At 47.5% G+C, this 12,337-nt stretch overlaps 1 protein-coding gene across 1 annotated transcript in view; it reads right to left on the reverse strand.

Moving 5' to 3' along the window:
- LOC6589476 (protein naked cuticle) overlaps positions 1-12,337 on the reverse strand; it is a 131,952-nt gene that overhangs the window by 38,874 nt on the left and 80,741 nt on the right. The window contains exons 5-8 of the mRNA XM_026988428.1: positions 7,497-8,775; positions 4,632-4,730; positions 4,180-4,306; positions 3,967-4,063 (exon numbers count right to left, since the gene is read on the reverse strand). Coding sequence (XP_026844229.1) covers positions 3,967-4,063; positions 4,180-4,306; positions 4,632-4,730; positions 7,497-8,775 — 1,602 coding nt within the window. The remainder of the gene's footprint in view (positions 1-3,966; positions 4,064-4,179; positions 4,307-4,631; positions 4,731-7,496; positions 8,776-12,337) is intronic.

Raw genomic sequence — 12,337 nt, forward strand, 5'->3', positions numbered from 1 at the left:
GACCGGCCCTGTCCCTGTCCCTGTCCCTGTCCGTGTCCATGTCCCTGGGCCCCTGCTGGGGGTTCAACGGGTACTTCCGCTCTTGTGTCTGTTGTCTAACCCAACACTAAATACTTTTTAAAAGTAAATATAAATTTCCAGCCAACGTTGCAACAAGATAAGCATTGCAGCAGAGCAACAAAAGGCGGCACGAAAAGTAGGCTCGAGTCGAATGGAGAAATACTCTTGGAGAACGAATAATGAACGAACGAATCAACTTTTGGGAGAGCTTTCAAAGAATCCTTTTAAAGGAAACTTCCATTTTAAGGTTCTTCCATTTTTGAAGCTAATTATGAACACATTTCAACCTCTGAGCAGGCCCCTTTGGAAGGGTATCACAGGGGACATGCAGCCATGTCCGCCGTGTCCTGCATGTCCTGGCCCAGATTACAGCCAGAAACGTCGTCGTTCTCGTTCTCGTCGACGACTGTTCGTTGCGGTCACATCCGCTCTGTGCCAGTCGCTGTTCGTTCCGTCCCGTCCCGTCCCGTCGGTCCTTCGTTGTAGCTTCCTACACTCCTACACACTGCCTGCCCGCCTCATCTCCTTCGTCCTTGGCATCTACCCACTGTCTGCCTATGTGTGTGTGTGCACTTTCCATTAGGCTGGCTATGTGTGTTCCGTGCCCCGAAAAGGCAGAGAAAAGGCAGAATGCAGCCAGCCATGCAGCCGGACAACCGTAACACGACGTTTCCGTGTCCTGGACCCAAAAACAGTAGCCAACTTTTTGGGTGTTTCATGATGCTCCAACATTGCTGCTACCTGCTACCTGAACACACTGACCCCCACCCCCCTCCCGCCACATTCTCTACGATATGCTCATCAGGGTCTAACCCAGGGCTTTCCCCAGGCACAGATGTTGGCTTCTGGGGGAATGCCTAAAAAATGTTGCCATTCTACAAGATTTCGACTGCTTTATGGTATTTACGTGATTTTCCAGCTTGTCTATTAAACGGCTTTCCCTTTTCCTCACTCTATAGAGAATACTCCTCTCGGTAGGCTCTCGGCATTTTTGTCTCTGTTTTTCTTGGGTTTTTTTTTCTTCAGTTCCAAGGCGCATTCGCTGCACGTTTGGCATTTCGGGCAACAATTGTTGAAACATGTTGTCAACTAGTTAGTTGCCACGTTGTTCTCCTGCCCGTTTTTGTTGCCGGTTGTCGTTGCCGGTTTTCAGTGGAGACCAAGTTTATTGAGTTAACTTGTTTGCTGAGCATTGAGTGTCGGCAAACTTCTCTCCACTCGAATCGGAGTTGTGCAACACATTAAGCCAAAGCAATAAAAACTATGCAGATTGCGGCTTAGTGAGGTCCCTCCAGGAGATGAAGAGCTTTCCTTTGAGGGATGGAAGTGTCGCGTACCGTGGAAAGTATACAGAGGTAGTCATTTTCTGTTGTTCAGGCCGATCAGTTGTGCTGTTAATACACGAGATTAACAGCCTGTTACTGCTGTCGGCTATCGCTCTCCGATAACAGACTGTTAGCGCTCTCTGCTTGCAGCTTGTTAGTTCTCTCTGGTAACGTCTGTTAGCGCTCTCTGTTAGTATGCTGTTAGTTCTCTCCGTTAACAGCCTATGGCCGCTCCCGCTTACAGCCTGTGGTTACTCTCCGTTAACAGCCTATGTTGACTGTCCGTTAACAGCCTGTGGCCGCTCCCGCTTACAGCGCACTGTTACTGCTATCTGGGCTGTCTCTTACGGCTCTTGAGAGGCTTTACCTTGTAGGCTAGTAATATTTACCAACCAAGCCCCAAAAAGAACAGCCGTAGGTATATATAACCGACATTTCCTATTTACCGTATTCATTTTTGAAGCCTTTTTCAGTCCTTTTTCAGTTATTCTATGAACCAATACGTATCGAATGAATCATTGATCCCTTTACGAGGATCAAAAAACTTACGAAGACATGCCTTAAGATTTAAATATGCCTGCGGATACCATATCATACCTGCAAGAGTATGCAAACTGTTCTTAAAGAAGCAATACCTTCATTCATGGTCCAATTGCTGTAACTAAAGTAGCTGCCTACTTCTCAAGGACCTATCCTAATAAACGCCCTTGAAAACCTCTTCGTGGCACACACACCTCTGTTGGTGTTTGAAATTAATGGGTACCAAAACACCCGGAAGCACACACTTGACAGCCCCATGCATGCCTCACTCGGTGGCAATTAACTTCCGTGAAAGTTGCACAATATTTTGCACACGGCAGTGAGTGCCGGCTGTCGACAGGGTTAAGTGAGTAGAAGAAGGAAGCCTCCGCCTCGTCAACAAGTTCAATTAGCAAACCGAAGAAACCAGAAATTGCCTCTATAACTTGCCACGCTCATCGAACCCGAGCATCAAGAAGTTTGCCACTGCACCGCCCAGAAGTGGTGTCGGGGGGGTGGCTGCAAGTTTCCTGTCTCAAGAGGCAGGCTCTGGGGGGAGAGTGGCTGGTGCGGTGCGCCATCCACTGGGAACATATCGCGGCTGTTTGGAAGTGTTAAGTTTTAATAAGCATCACATTTAGTGCTCCATAAAAGCCACCAAAGGTCCTGGCAGCAGGCAGAGTCGCCCTGCCCTGCCCTGCTCTGCCCCTGCTCTGCCCCTGTGTGGCAATGTGGCACTGTGGCACTGCGCCACTTGCTCTTCCTGTGATTACAAGAGTCATGCAGGCAGGAGGCAGGGCAGGGACTGTGGAGCCATTCGGTTGCGTAATTAAATTGAGTGCTGCATGATTTTAAATTGCGGCTGCCAGTGCTGGCAAGTTGCGAGTGAGAGTTGGCCAACTGCAATTACCTGTTAGCCCTCTTTCAGCATTCAGCGCAAACAAAAATGCAAGCGGAATTTATGGCCAGGAGGCGTGGCACGTGGAAAATGCATTGGAAAAGTTAATTCTCATTATGGCTGGAATGCTCCGCCATTCCTTTCGCTTTTCCTCAGCCATTTCTCTTTCGCGGCGAACGTGAAAAATCGTCTTTGCGGTTCGACTGGGGAAATGGAAAACGAACGGGAAAGCTGCGCAAATTCCCTGGACAATTTGAAGTATTCAAGTGGTTTTCGGTTTCCCCCCCCCCTCCATTGATTTATGAACTTTGGCTCTGGTTAATCGTTCCGACTTTTCCACGTTCCAGTTTCTGTATTTTCCGGGCAGTTTCCTTCATTAATCTTCCAATGCATTCCAATTCCTTGGCCGCCTGGCTACCTGACTGCCTGGCTGCTGGCTGCCCGTCAATTACAATGTCTAATATCCATTTCCAATTAGTTAAACGATTTGGCATGACTGCCAATCAGAGGCCTCCATTTGATCCACTTAAAGGAAAGCTTAAAAATTTCGTCCTCTCTCTTGAAATCGAGCCGAGAACGAATCAGTAAGGACATCGAGTGGATATTCCGACCACTTCCCGGGCCCCAGGTTGCCTGGCAAAAAATAATTAAGAACCTCATCATCGTCTTAGCCATCAGCCGCATCCACGGCCTGGACCAGGACCACCAGCAGGAAGATAGAGGAGCATCCATATCTTTGGAGTGGCCCATAATTAATATTTTTCTTGCCTTGTTCCACAGACTCAAAAGCAAAAGTCGCCTGTTGCCTGGACAACCACTTGCCAGCCGGATGAAATATTAAGGAAGCTTCCTTAATCGAGTGAAGAAGCAGTGAAGATGGCATGCTCTTTGGTGGCATCGAATGACATTGAAAGATAGTCTCGAAATGTTTAGTTTTCGAAGCTGTTCCAAGACCTTCTTCAAGGATTGTTTTGCCTCAAATTCCCCTTCTAAAAACCACTATACCCCACTGAAAAGCTAGGGTATCTTGCCACCTGCCAAGCTCAGTTTAAGTTACGTGCAATAATAATTTCAAGTGAGAGTGGATAGTGGATAGAGGTTGGCGGTCTGAGGTCAGTGGAGTGCTGGGCGTGACTGGGCAGCCTTTGGCCATCGCTCGCTTACCTGTGCTGATATGCGTCCCTTCTTCAGTCGCGTGAGGTCCGTGTGACTCCAGTGGCTACGTCCCCAGGGCATTACATTGCGCAAATCCTCATCGAAACTGTGGATGGAGGGGGCAGGGCCAGGGATAATAACACAAATTGGTATTAAAAATTAATTGCATTTTTGCCCCCACTCCTACGTCCCTGGTGGGGGTGGCATTGGAAGGATACTCACTTAAAGTCGTTGAGTTTGTTGTGCAGGAACTTGCGGATATTCCAGGGTAAATCGTTATGGCCATCGATTAAAGGCACTTGATCCAGCAGCTGAACGGCCACGCGTAGGCGTTCCTCAAAGGGTGCACCTACAGGGCGATGGGAAGATGGAATATGTGAGATGGTTTACTGGCAGGAGCGGCATCAGCAGCAGCAACAGCTTCTAACTAAGTTAGAGGCGCATTAGCACAATGGACACCCACTCTCGCACACACTCGCACTCGCACTGGCACTGGCACTGGCACTGGCACTGGCACTCGCAAATCGACTCAAAGATAGTGTGTGCGAGGCAACGTGTCGTATGCGTTATGGTAATTGATTTATTGTCCATGGAGAGTCTCCATGGGTCGCCTCTGCCTCCGCCTCTGCCTCCGCCTCTGCCTCTGTCTGTCTCTCTGGGTTTTGGATACTCACTTGCTGCCACACGTAGGGCCAGCGGCACGGCCACACTGGCAGCCCCAATTATCAAGAGTATGGAGCTCACAGCCAGCCAATGCTTGGCCGCATCGAATCCTGAGCACAGTAGGAGACAGGAGACACGAGAAAGGAGAAAGGAGACAGGAGCCAGGCGCCAGGAGGAATAGTAGCAGCCATACGACCCATGGGACACATAGGAGGCGGCATCAGCATTCATGATGACCAAGGGTTCCACATCCACATCCCAATCCATTGTTGTAGTTGTTATTGGCAGTTCAATGCCAAGTCGTTTGTAGCATCGTCGTCGTAGTCGTCGTCATCATCATCATCATTGTTCGTTGGTTTGTGTTGCATTTTGTGTGTGTGCAAATTGCCGTGACAGTGGCATTGATTACAGCAACAATAGCAGCAGGAGCAGCAACAACCATCGTAATGGTTGCACGACCGTCGTGCAGGGCATCAGGAAAGCAAAGAAGACCAGAGGCAACATCGACATCAAGTTGCGGTGTGTTCCCATCATCGGAGGAGCAGCAGCAAAAAAGAAACGATAATAAGGAAATATGGTTAGTTAAACGTTTAAAATTGAATTGCTGCCGAGTTGGTTTTGGCTTACAAAATGGGGAATCAAAGGGAGAGCGAGGGAATCAAGACGGTCTCGAATTCCATTCCAAGGATTGGAGACTGGAGTGCAGTAAATAAGCTTCGATCAAGCATGACCATACTCGTACGAGTATGTGGAGGAAATTAGCTGCTTTCAAAGAGGACTGCAGCCTGGGGCGATACTTTGTAATGCAAGAAAGGTTTTTGGTTTTTAGTTGGCTAAAGATGGCTTGTGGTGGAATTTAATTGGCTCACAAGAAGTAGGTAAAAGTACTTGATAAAACTGCTGATTGATAGACTAAGGCAGTCCACTGAAGACTGTCGAGTAACTAAGATATATCCAAGGCAGGGGTTTCGGGATAGCTGGCTTTATAGATAGAGGACTTGGTCCTGCAATAGTTTTTAGCACAGGAATATAGAGTATGGAATGCCCTGCATCCGCCTTCAATTCCATCTCTTAAGCAGGCTTAGCAACGCACAAGTTGCATGCCGCACAGCGACAGACACCCATTGTAGGATCTACAGATTATTTCTTATTACACTTCAACTTGACTGAATCTGAGTCGGAATCTGAATTCAGTTACAAATGAGCACATACGGGCATTAGATCGAAGGGCTTATTACATTGTTCGAGGGCTCTGCTCCTCCTCCTCCTCCTTTGGGAGACAAAGCCCAACGTCGGAACCAATGCAAATCTCATTATATGATTTCACTTATGTGGATATCAATGACAAGCTGGTAGTAATTTCTAATTGCAAACCAAATTTGATTGTGCAACTAAAACCGATTGATAAAGTGGCACAGCAGCAGGATGAGTAGAGGAAGCAGGAGCAGGAGCTTCAGCTGCAGCTGAAACTGAAGCTAAGCAAATAAGTCAACTGAGGCGAAAAACTAGCCAGAGGCATGGCCAGGGGAGGAGCAGGAGGATGCGGAGGAGTAGCAGCTCTGTGTGGAAAGCGGAGAGCGATGCGATGTATCCATTTGATTACAGTGGCCGGCACTTGTGCGAGTGAGTCCAAAGTGAATTACCGATAAGCAAGTGCAAACCTAACGAGGAAAAGCCATAGTCATAGACGGAGAACCAGGGAACCGGAGAACCAGCTCCTGCTGGCTCCTGCAACGATTTGCATAAATTTAAGGGGACAGGACGGGACGGGACAGGACAGGACAGGACATCGTCCACAGTTACGCAGTTTTTGACTGCTAACGAATTGCTGCAGTTGCCAGGGAGACATGACGAGGATGGGAATCAGATGGTAGCTGGATGACGATGATGATGCTGCTGCTGCTGGTGATGAGGAGGAGGACACCAACAGCGACAGCGACAACGAAAACGTTGCTGATTCTGCCTCTGCCTCTGCTCTGATGATGAGACCAAAGTCACGCGGGCATTGGCAACGTTTAACATTTAGCAGCCATGTTACACGAAGCGCAATCAAACGGCTAACGACTAAATGGAATTGCCCCCCAAGGGGGCGTGCCACACGGTGCACAAACGGGTAGCGGAATATTAAGTGCAATGCCATGTCGATGTCTGGCCAGCACTGCCCAACAGTTCAGAATTAGAGATAGAGAAAGGGAGACAGAGAGGGAGACAAAGAGAGAGAGGGAGAGCTATGTACTTTGTACAGAGAATTGTCATAAAGCTCTTTTCCGAATGCGTATTTGAACGAGGGAAAGGTCAGAAGTGCAACGGCGATTTTCGGATTGAAAAAGTTTTGAAGATCACGGAGTAAGGATTACAAAACAAGTTAAGAGTGCTTTCGAAAGTATAGCGACTGGCAGATGCCTTGTACTCAAGAGGATTTCCCTTTTTAGAAAGTCTCTTTGAAATCTCTCCCTTTTATGGGAGGGGAAGAAAGATAATTACGACTGCAAAGATTCTCTAGTTTAAAAAAAAAGCGGAAAAAATAATGAAATTTTGATGAAAGTTGGTAAATAAGTAAACAAATATGTTATAAACGATTCTATGAAATTTCAAACATATATCCTCGGAATTGTGGAAGCTATGACTTTTCTACACTGCACATTCGTAGGTGAAACGGATATCTTAAGATCTATTCATGAGTGGAATACATTAAACTCGAAAACTATAGAGGAATCTCCCATTCTTTAAACGGATAAAGAACCGAAAGATATGGAATAATTTAAGAACTTTCTGCCTACCATCTACCAGCAACGAATATACCCTCTTCCTTCGAGAGCTACTGGGTATAATAATCCACCATTTAAAATCCCCACTATCCCTCCCCGAATACTTACGGAATGAATTCGTTCCCGAGCTGGAGGAACCGCGACTGGGACACTGTCGGTGTTTCCATGGCATGATGCTCGTGACGCTCGAGTGCAGCTGGTGATGCTTTTGTGGCGTGACGGAGCCGGAGCCCGAGCCACCCACGACCGCATGGTGTGCATGATAATGATGCGGATGCGAGTGCGAGTGCGGATGCGGATGGGGATGGGTGTGCGGCTGTGCCTGCTGGTGCAGCGATGTCTGCGACTCGCGTTCTTTGAGCCCATGTCCGATTCCGATTCCGATGTCGCTGTCGAACGATGTCATGGTGAAGGTGGACGCGGCCAAGGCCCCACCGCTGCCGGCTCCCTGGTGTGGCGGCATTTTCTGATACGGCACTCGGCAGCCACCGCCGATGGCACTGCCTTCGATGTTGACCAAATTGCCAAAGCTGCGACTATTAATTGGCAATGTCCAGTCCATGCTGCTCGTGTGAAAGATGGCCGGCTGCTGTTGCAGTGGCAATGTGTGTTGCTGCTGCTGTTGCTGCTGCTGCTGGGCCCCCTGCTGCTGCTGTTGCTGCTGCTGGGGGAAGTTGAGCAGCGACTGGGAGAAGCAGCGGCAACGCTGCTGCTGGAAGTGGGCCAGCTGCTGCTGCTGGTGCTGCTTCTGCAGGTAGCGACTGTAGTGGGCCAGGTGTCGGGCATAATCGCTGCTCGGTCCGATGGTGTTGTATTTCGAGGCAGCACTTCCGTTTCCGGCTGCAGCCGTGGCTGGTGGCAGGAAGCACAGACTCGGATCCGATTTCTTCGAGTGGGGCGTGAAAATCTCATCCTCCTCGTGGGCAGCAAATGGCGGGTTCGGGGCATGTTTGCTCTGCGGCTTGCTCAGACTCTGGCTCTGGCTCTGGGCCTGGCTCTGATTGTGACTATGATTGTGGCCGTGACTGTGGCTATGCGTGTGGCAGATATCTGGCTTCGCATTATTATTGTTGTTGCAATGACTACTGCTGCTGTTGCTGTTGCTGCTGCTCTGATTGGCGGTGCTGGTGGTGGTGCACTGGAGCAGTGTGGCCGTGCACTCGTCCAGTGCGGATTTGGTGCACTCCTGCAACAGATCGCTGCTGCACAATTGAGCCAGATTGTTGTTGTGGCTGCCCGAGAAGGTCAACTGCTGCTGATTCTGCTGCTGCTGCTGCTGCAGATGTTGCAAGAGTCTGAGGCTCCGCATGCTGCCATTGCGCTTCATGGCAGGCGGCGGCGGCACGGGCGGTATGATGTCCACATCCGACAAGCTGGGCGTGTCGCACTGCCGAAGGGAGAAAGAGAGAGAGAGAGAGATACGGAGAAAGGAAGTGAGTATTCAGGCTGCTGACAAAAGGGGAAATCGCATTAAATCAATAGATATGACCACCTTCCGGCGGATGTAAGCACAAAGAGTGTTCTCTGGGAGAATGTTGAATATTCCCAGACTCCAAGTCCATTGAAAAGGCCCCAGCTCCCCCCCGTAAAATGTTGCGCCAAAATATTCATAAGAAGGCGATTTACTAGTCACACAAGAAGTGCTGTGTCCTGTGCCCTGTGTCCTGGCCCCTGGCTACATAAAATTTAATTATACCATAGACACCGAGGCAGACACATCCTCCCCTCACCCACGATGGGCGTGTGCGAAAAAAGGCCAAGAAAAAGGTTTAGCCACCCCCGAAATTTCTCTCGATTTCCACTTGGCAGGAACTCCAGGTCTCTCCTCGAAGTGCGCATCGTCATGGTCTCCCTAATTGAATTTGCTACGGTCAGCATCGGCATCGGCATCATCATCATCATAATCATTCGAAGCACCACTCCACTCCTCCTGGAGGAGGGCCAGGGGCAGGGGCATCTCGCAAAAGCACGCTCTGGGATTTGAAATTGAATTTCAGTTACGGGAAATACATTTGCATTGATTTGCCTCTACCACCCCCCCTACACACCCCAGGTTTTTCCTGGCACTTTTCTTTCCTTTCTCTGTATGTGTGTGTGTATTTTTATGCGTCTGCATTGCCATTAATAAAAATTTCCTTTGAATTTTGATTGCTTTATGGAACGCCATCCAACGTTATTGTTGTTGTCTGTGTCTCCATTTTTTGTACTTTCTTCTTGATTATTTTTTATTTACTCTGTCTTGTCGCAGAGCCCCTGAGTCCCTGGCCATGTCCTGTCCATGTCCCTGGCCATGTCCTGTCCGCCTCCTGTCTGTCCGCTGCTTAAGTGGAAATTGAAATTTTCATATTTTCATTTGGTAATTCTTTTCTTGCGCCCAGCCTGTCGCCAGCTCTAAATAATTTATGCAAATATTTAGCGGCGGCGTGTGCTGCATATTTTAAGTCCAGCCAATTTTCTCAACAGTTTTTGTATTTCGGTTTTTCTTATTTTTCCCCTCATTTTTCACATTGTTGTTGTTCTTGTTGTTGTTGTGATTTTGGCGGTTGGCAGGGGGGAGGGGAGAGCGGTAAGGTTAATTATTTCGAAATGTTTTTGTTTTCGTAATTTTTATGGGATCAAAGATATCCAATTAATGATTTATAAGTGGAATAGGTCAAAACATGCCTTGAATCGCAGGCTTTTGTCCCTAAAAATATTATTGGAAATTTATTCTTAGCTCCTGGAATCGATTCAACATCACATTTTTGCCCAAACTGGAAGAAAACTTGAATGAAATGTGGTTGGTACTTGTTGATAGATTTATTGTTTTTCTCTGCAGCCTTGCCGCAAATTTCTCTCATCTCTTTCTATCGGTGATTAAAGCCCTTTGATGTCCATTCGTTTAGGTGGCTCAAAGGGCAGCCGAAACCTTAAGTTCCTTATACTCTTAAATAAACGTTCTTAAGCTTGATGCTTATCAAAGGATTAAACGAGAGCTTAAACAGTATAAATATATCCCTGCAAATTGCCAGCCCAGACACTGCTCCTCCACCCAGGCCACTCCTTCTCTCAGCTCAAAGGGAAGCACTCCTCCAGCGACTCCTCCAGCGACTCCTCCAGCGACTCCTCCAGCGACTCCTCCAGCGACTCCTCCAGCGACTCCTCCAGCGACTCCTATTCTTCCATTCATCCCCTTTAAGCTTTCCTCTCTCCCTTGCAGCTGCTGTGACTGCAAATCACTCACTAATTAAACGCGCACTGGAGCAAAGTTCCCATTCCCCTTCGCCCTTCCCCCTCCCCTTACATACATGTGGAATAAATTCTGTGGGCCACAGTGCAGCCGAAAAGCATGCAACAGTATATGGTTATTTGGCGTTTATGCCGCAAATTTGACGCCATGTTTATGTGGCAGAGTTGCAAGTGGCACTGAATGGTGGCGGATGGGCGGTTGGGCGGTTGGGGGGAGGGGACAGCAGCAGGACTCGTGGTTAACCGCATCTCTCGTTGCGTTTTTGAGCATTAAATTGCTTGATATATCGCTTTAGTTTTTCTTTTCTATGCTACTTTTAGCCAGGGTTTTCCCTTCAGTTTAGAGGAGTTCCATTTTTTCATGGAGATTTTTTTTGCTCCTTTTTTTCTACTCCCAGCTTTCTCTTATTCTGTCATCTAGTACGCCATTTATACTCTTTGCTGAAGGGTAGTATGATTTTAAGAAGAGTTTTGCCTGTCAAAGGAGGAGTGAATTCTAGCAAAAACCGGAAAAATATCAGTTATATTCCAAGCCCCTGACTAGATGTGGTTCTTAAAGATATTTCTGTTCTTCCATGCAAATATTAGCTCTTTAAGTGTATCTACTTATTCAACCCAACCAGCTATCCTTCTTCCCTTTGGGTTCAGCTTCTCATCGTCCCCTCTCTTCCTCCTCATCAGCCCTTCTGCAGGCATCTTCTAGCCTTCATCTCTTGGCTTTACCCTTTTTGAATTATGCTTTGGCTCTTTGTCTCGTTTTAAATTTCATAATGCACATTTTATAATAATTTTTCGTCTACTTTGCTGCAATTTTGTGCAATTTTTTACCATAATTTATGTGTCTATATGCGTGTGGAGGGACCAGGCACCAGGCAGCAGGCACCAGCTCCTACCCGCCTACCCGCCTCGACTTTCTTGCTACAGTTACACAAAAATTTCTGCATCGCCACGAAATATGCCATAGAGGGAGCGATCTAGGGGCACCCTTTGTGTGTGTGTGTGTGTGTGTGTGTAATGTTGAGTTATGGCAGTTTTGTAGTTTGCGAGAAACTTTTTTACGAACATCTCGACTCGAGTCGAGTCGGGACTCACAGAGTCCCGGGTATTTAGTTAAATGTTCGTAAAATTGAGTGTTGGTTATATTTTAGCCCCAAAGTTCTCCGTGTCCCTGGCTGGTCCTTGCCCTTCCAGACATCCAGACATCCAGTACACACACACAATCGCATTTAATCGATTTGGCAAAAGCAATAAGCAAAAACTTTTATAAATACTCAAGTTTGTTTTAGTTTTGTATCCCCCTGCTCTGGGATTCCTGCCAATTTGTAATTATCCATCAGGCTCTTAACTTTACGACTTTATCAATGGCTATTTCGGGCATTACCGATGGGCAAGGGCGGAGCTTTAAAAACCATCTGATGGCGGACAAAACGAAGCAAAGTTTCTAATTATTGCAGCTGTAAAAGTTGCTCCATAAAAACTGCGAGTGTGAAGATTTATATGGCACTGTCCAGGGGTCTGTCCAGGACTTTATGAGTGGTGTTTTATCGGCAGAACTTATTAGATTGATGTGTTGGCTAGTGGTTTGTGCAGAATATAGCTGGAATACTGGGCTATTTTGAAGAAGTTCGTATAGAAATTGGCATGACTCTCTCTCTCAGTGTACTCCAGTCACCCATCCATCTATGGCCATCAATCCAGCAAAGAAGTTGATAAATTTAAAG

Source organism: Drosophila persimilis, unplaced genomic scaffold (genome assembly GCF_003286085.1).
Source record: "Drosophila persimilis strain 14011-0111.01,24,50 unplaced genomic scaffold, DperRS2 tig00000191-arrow-pilon, whole genome shotgun sequence".
Classification (NCBI taxonomy): domain Eukaryota; kingdom Metazoa; phylum Arthropoda; class Insecta; order Diptera; family Drosophilidae; genus Drosophila; species Drosophila persimilis.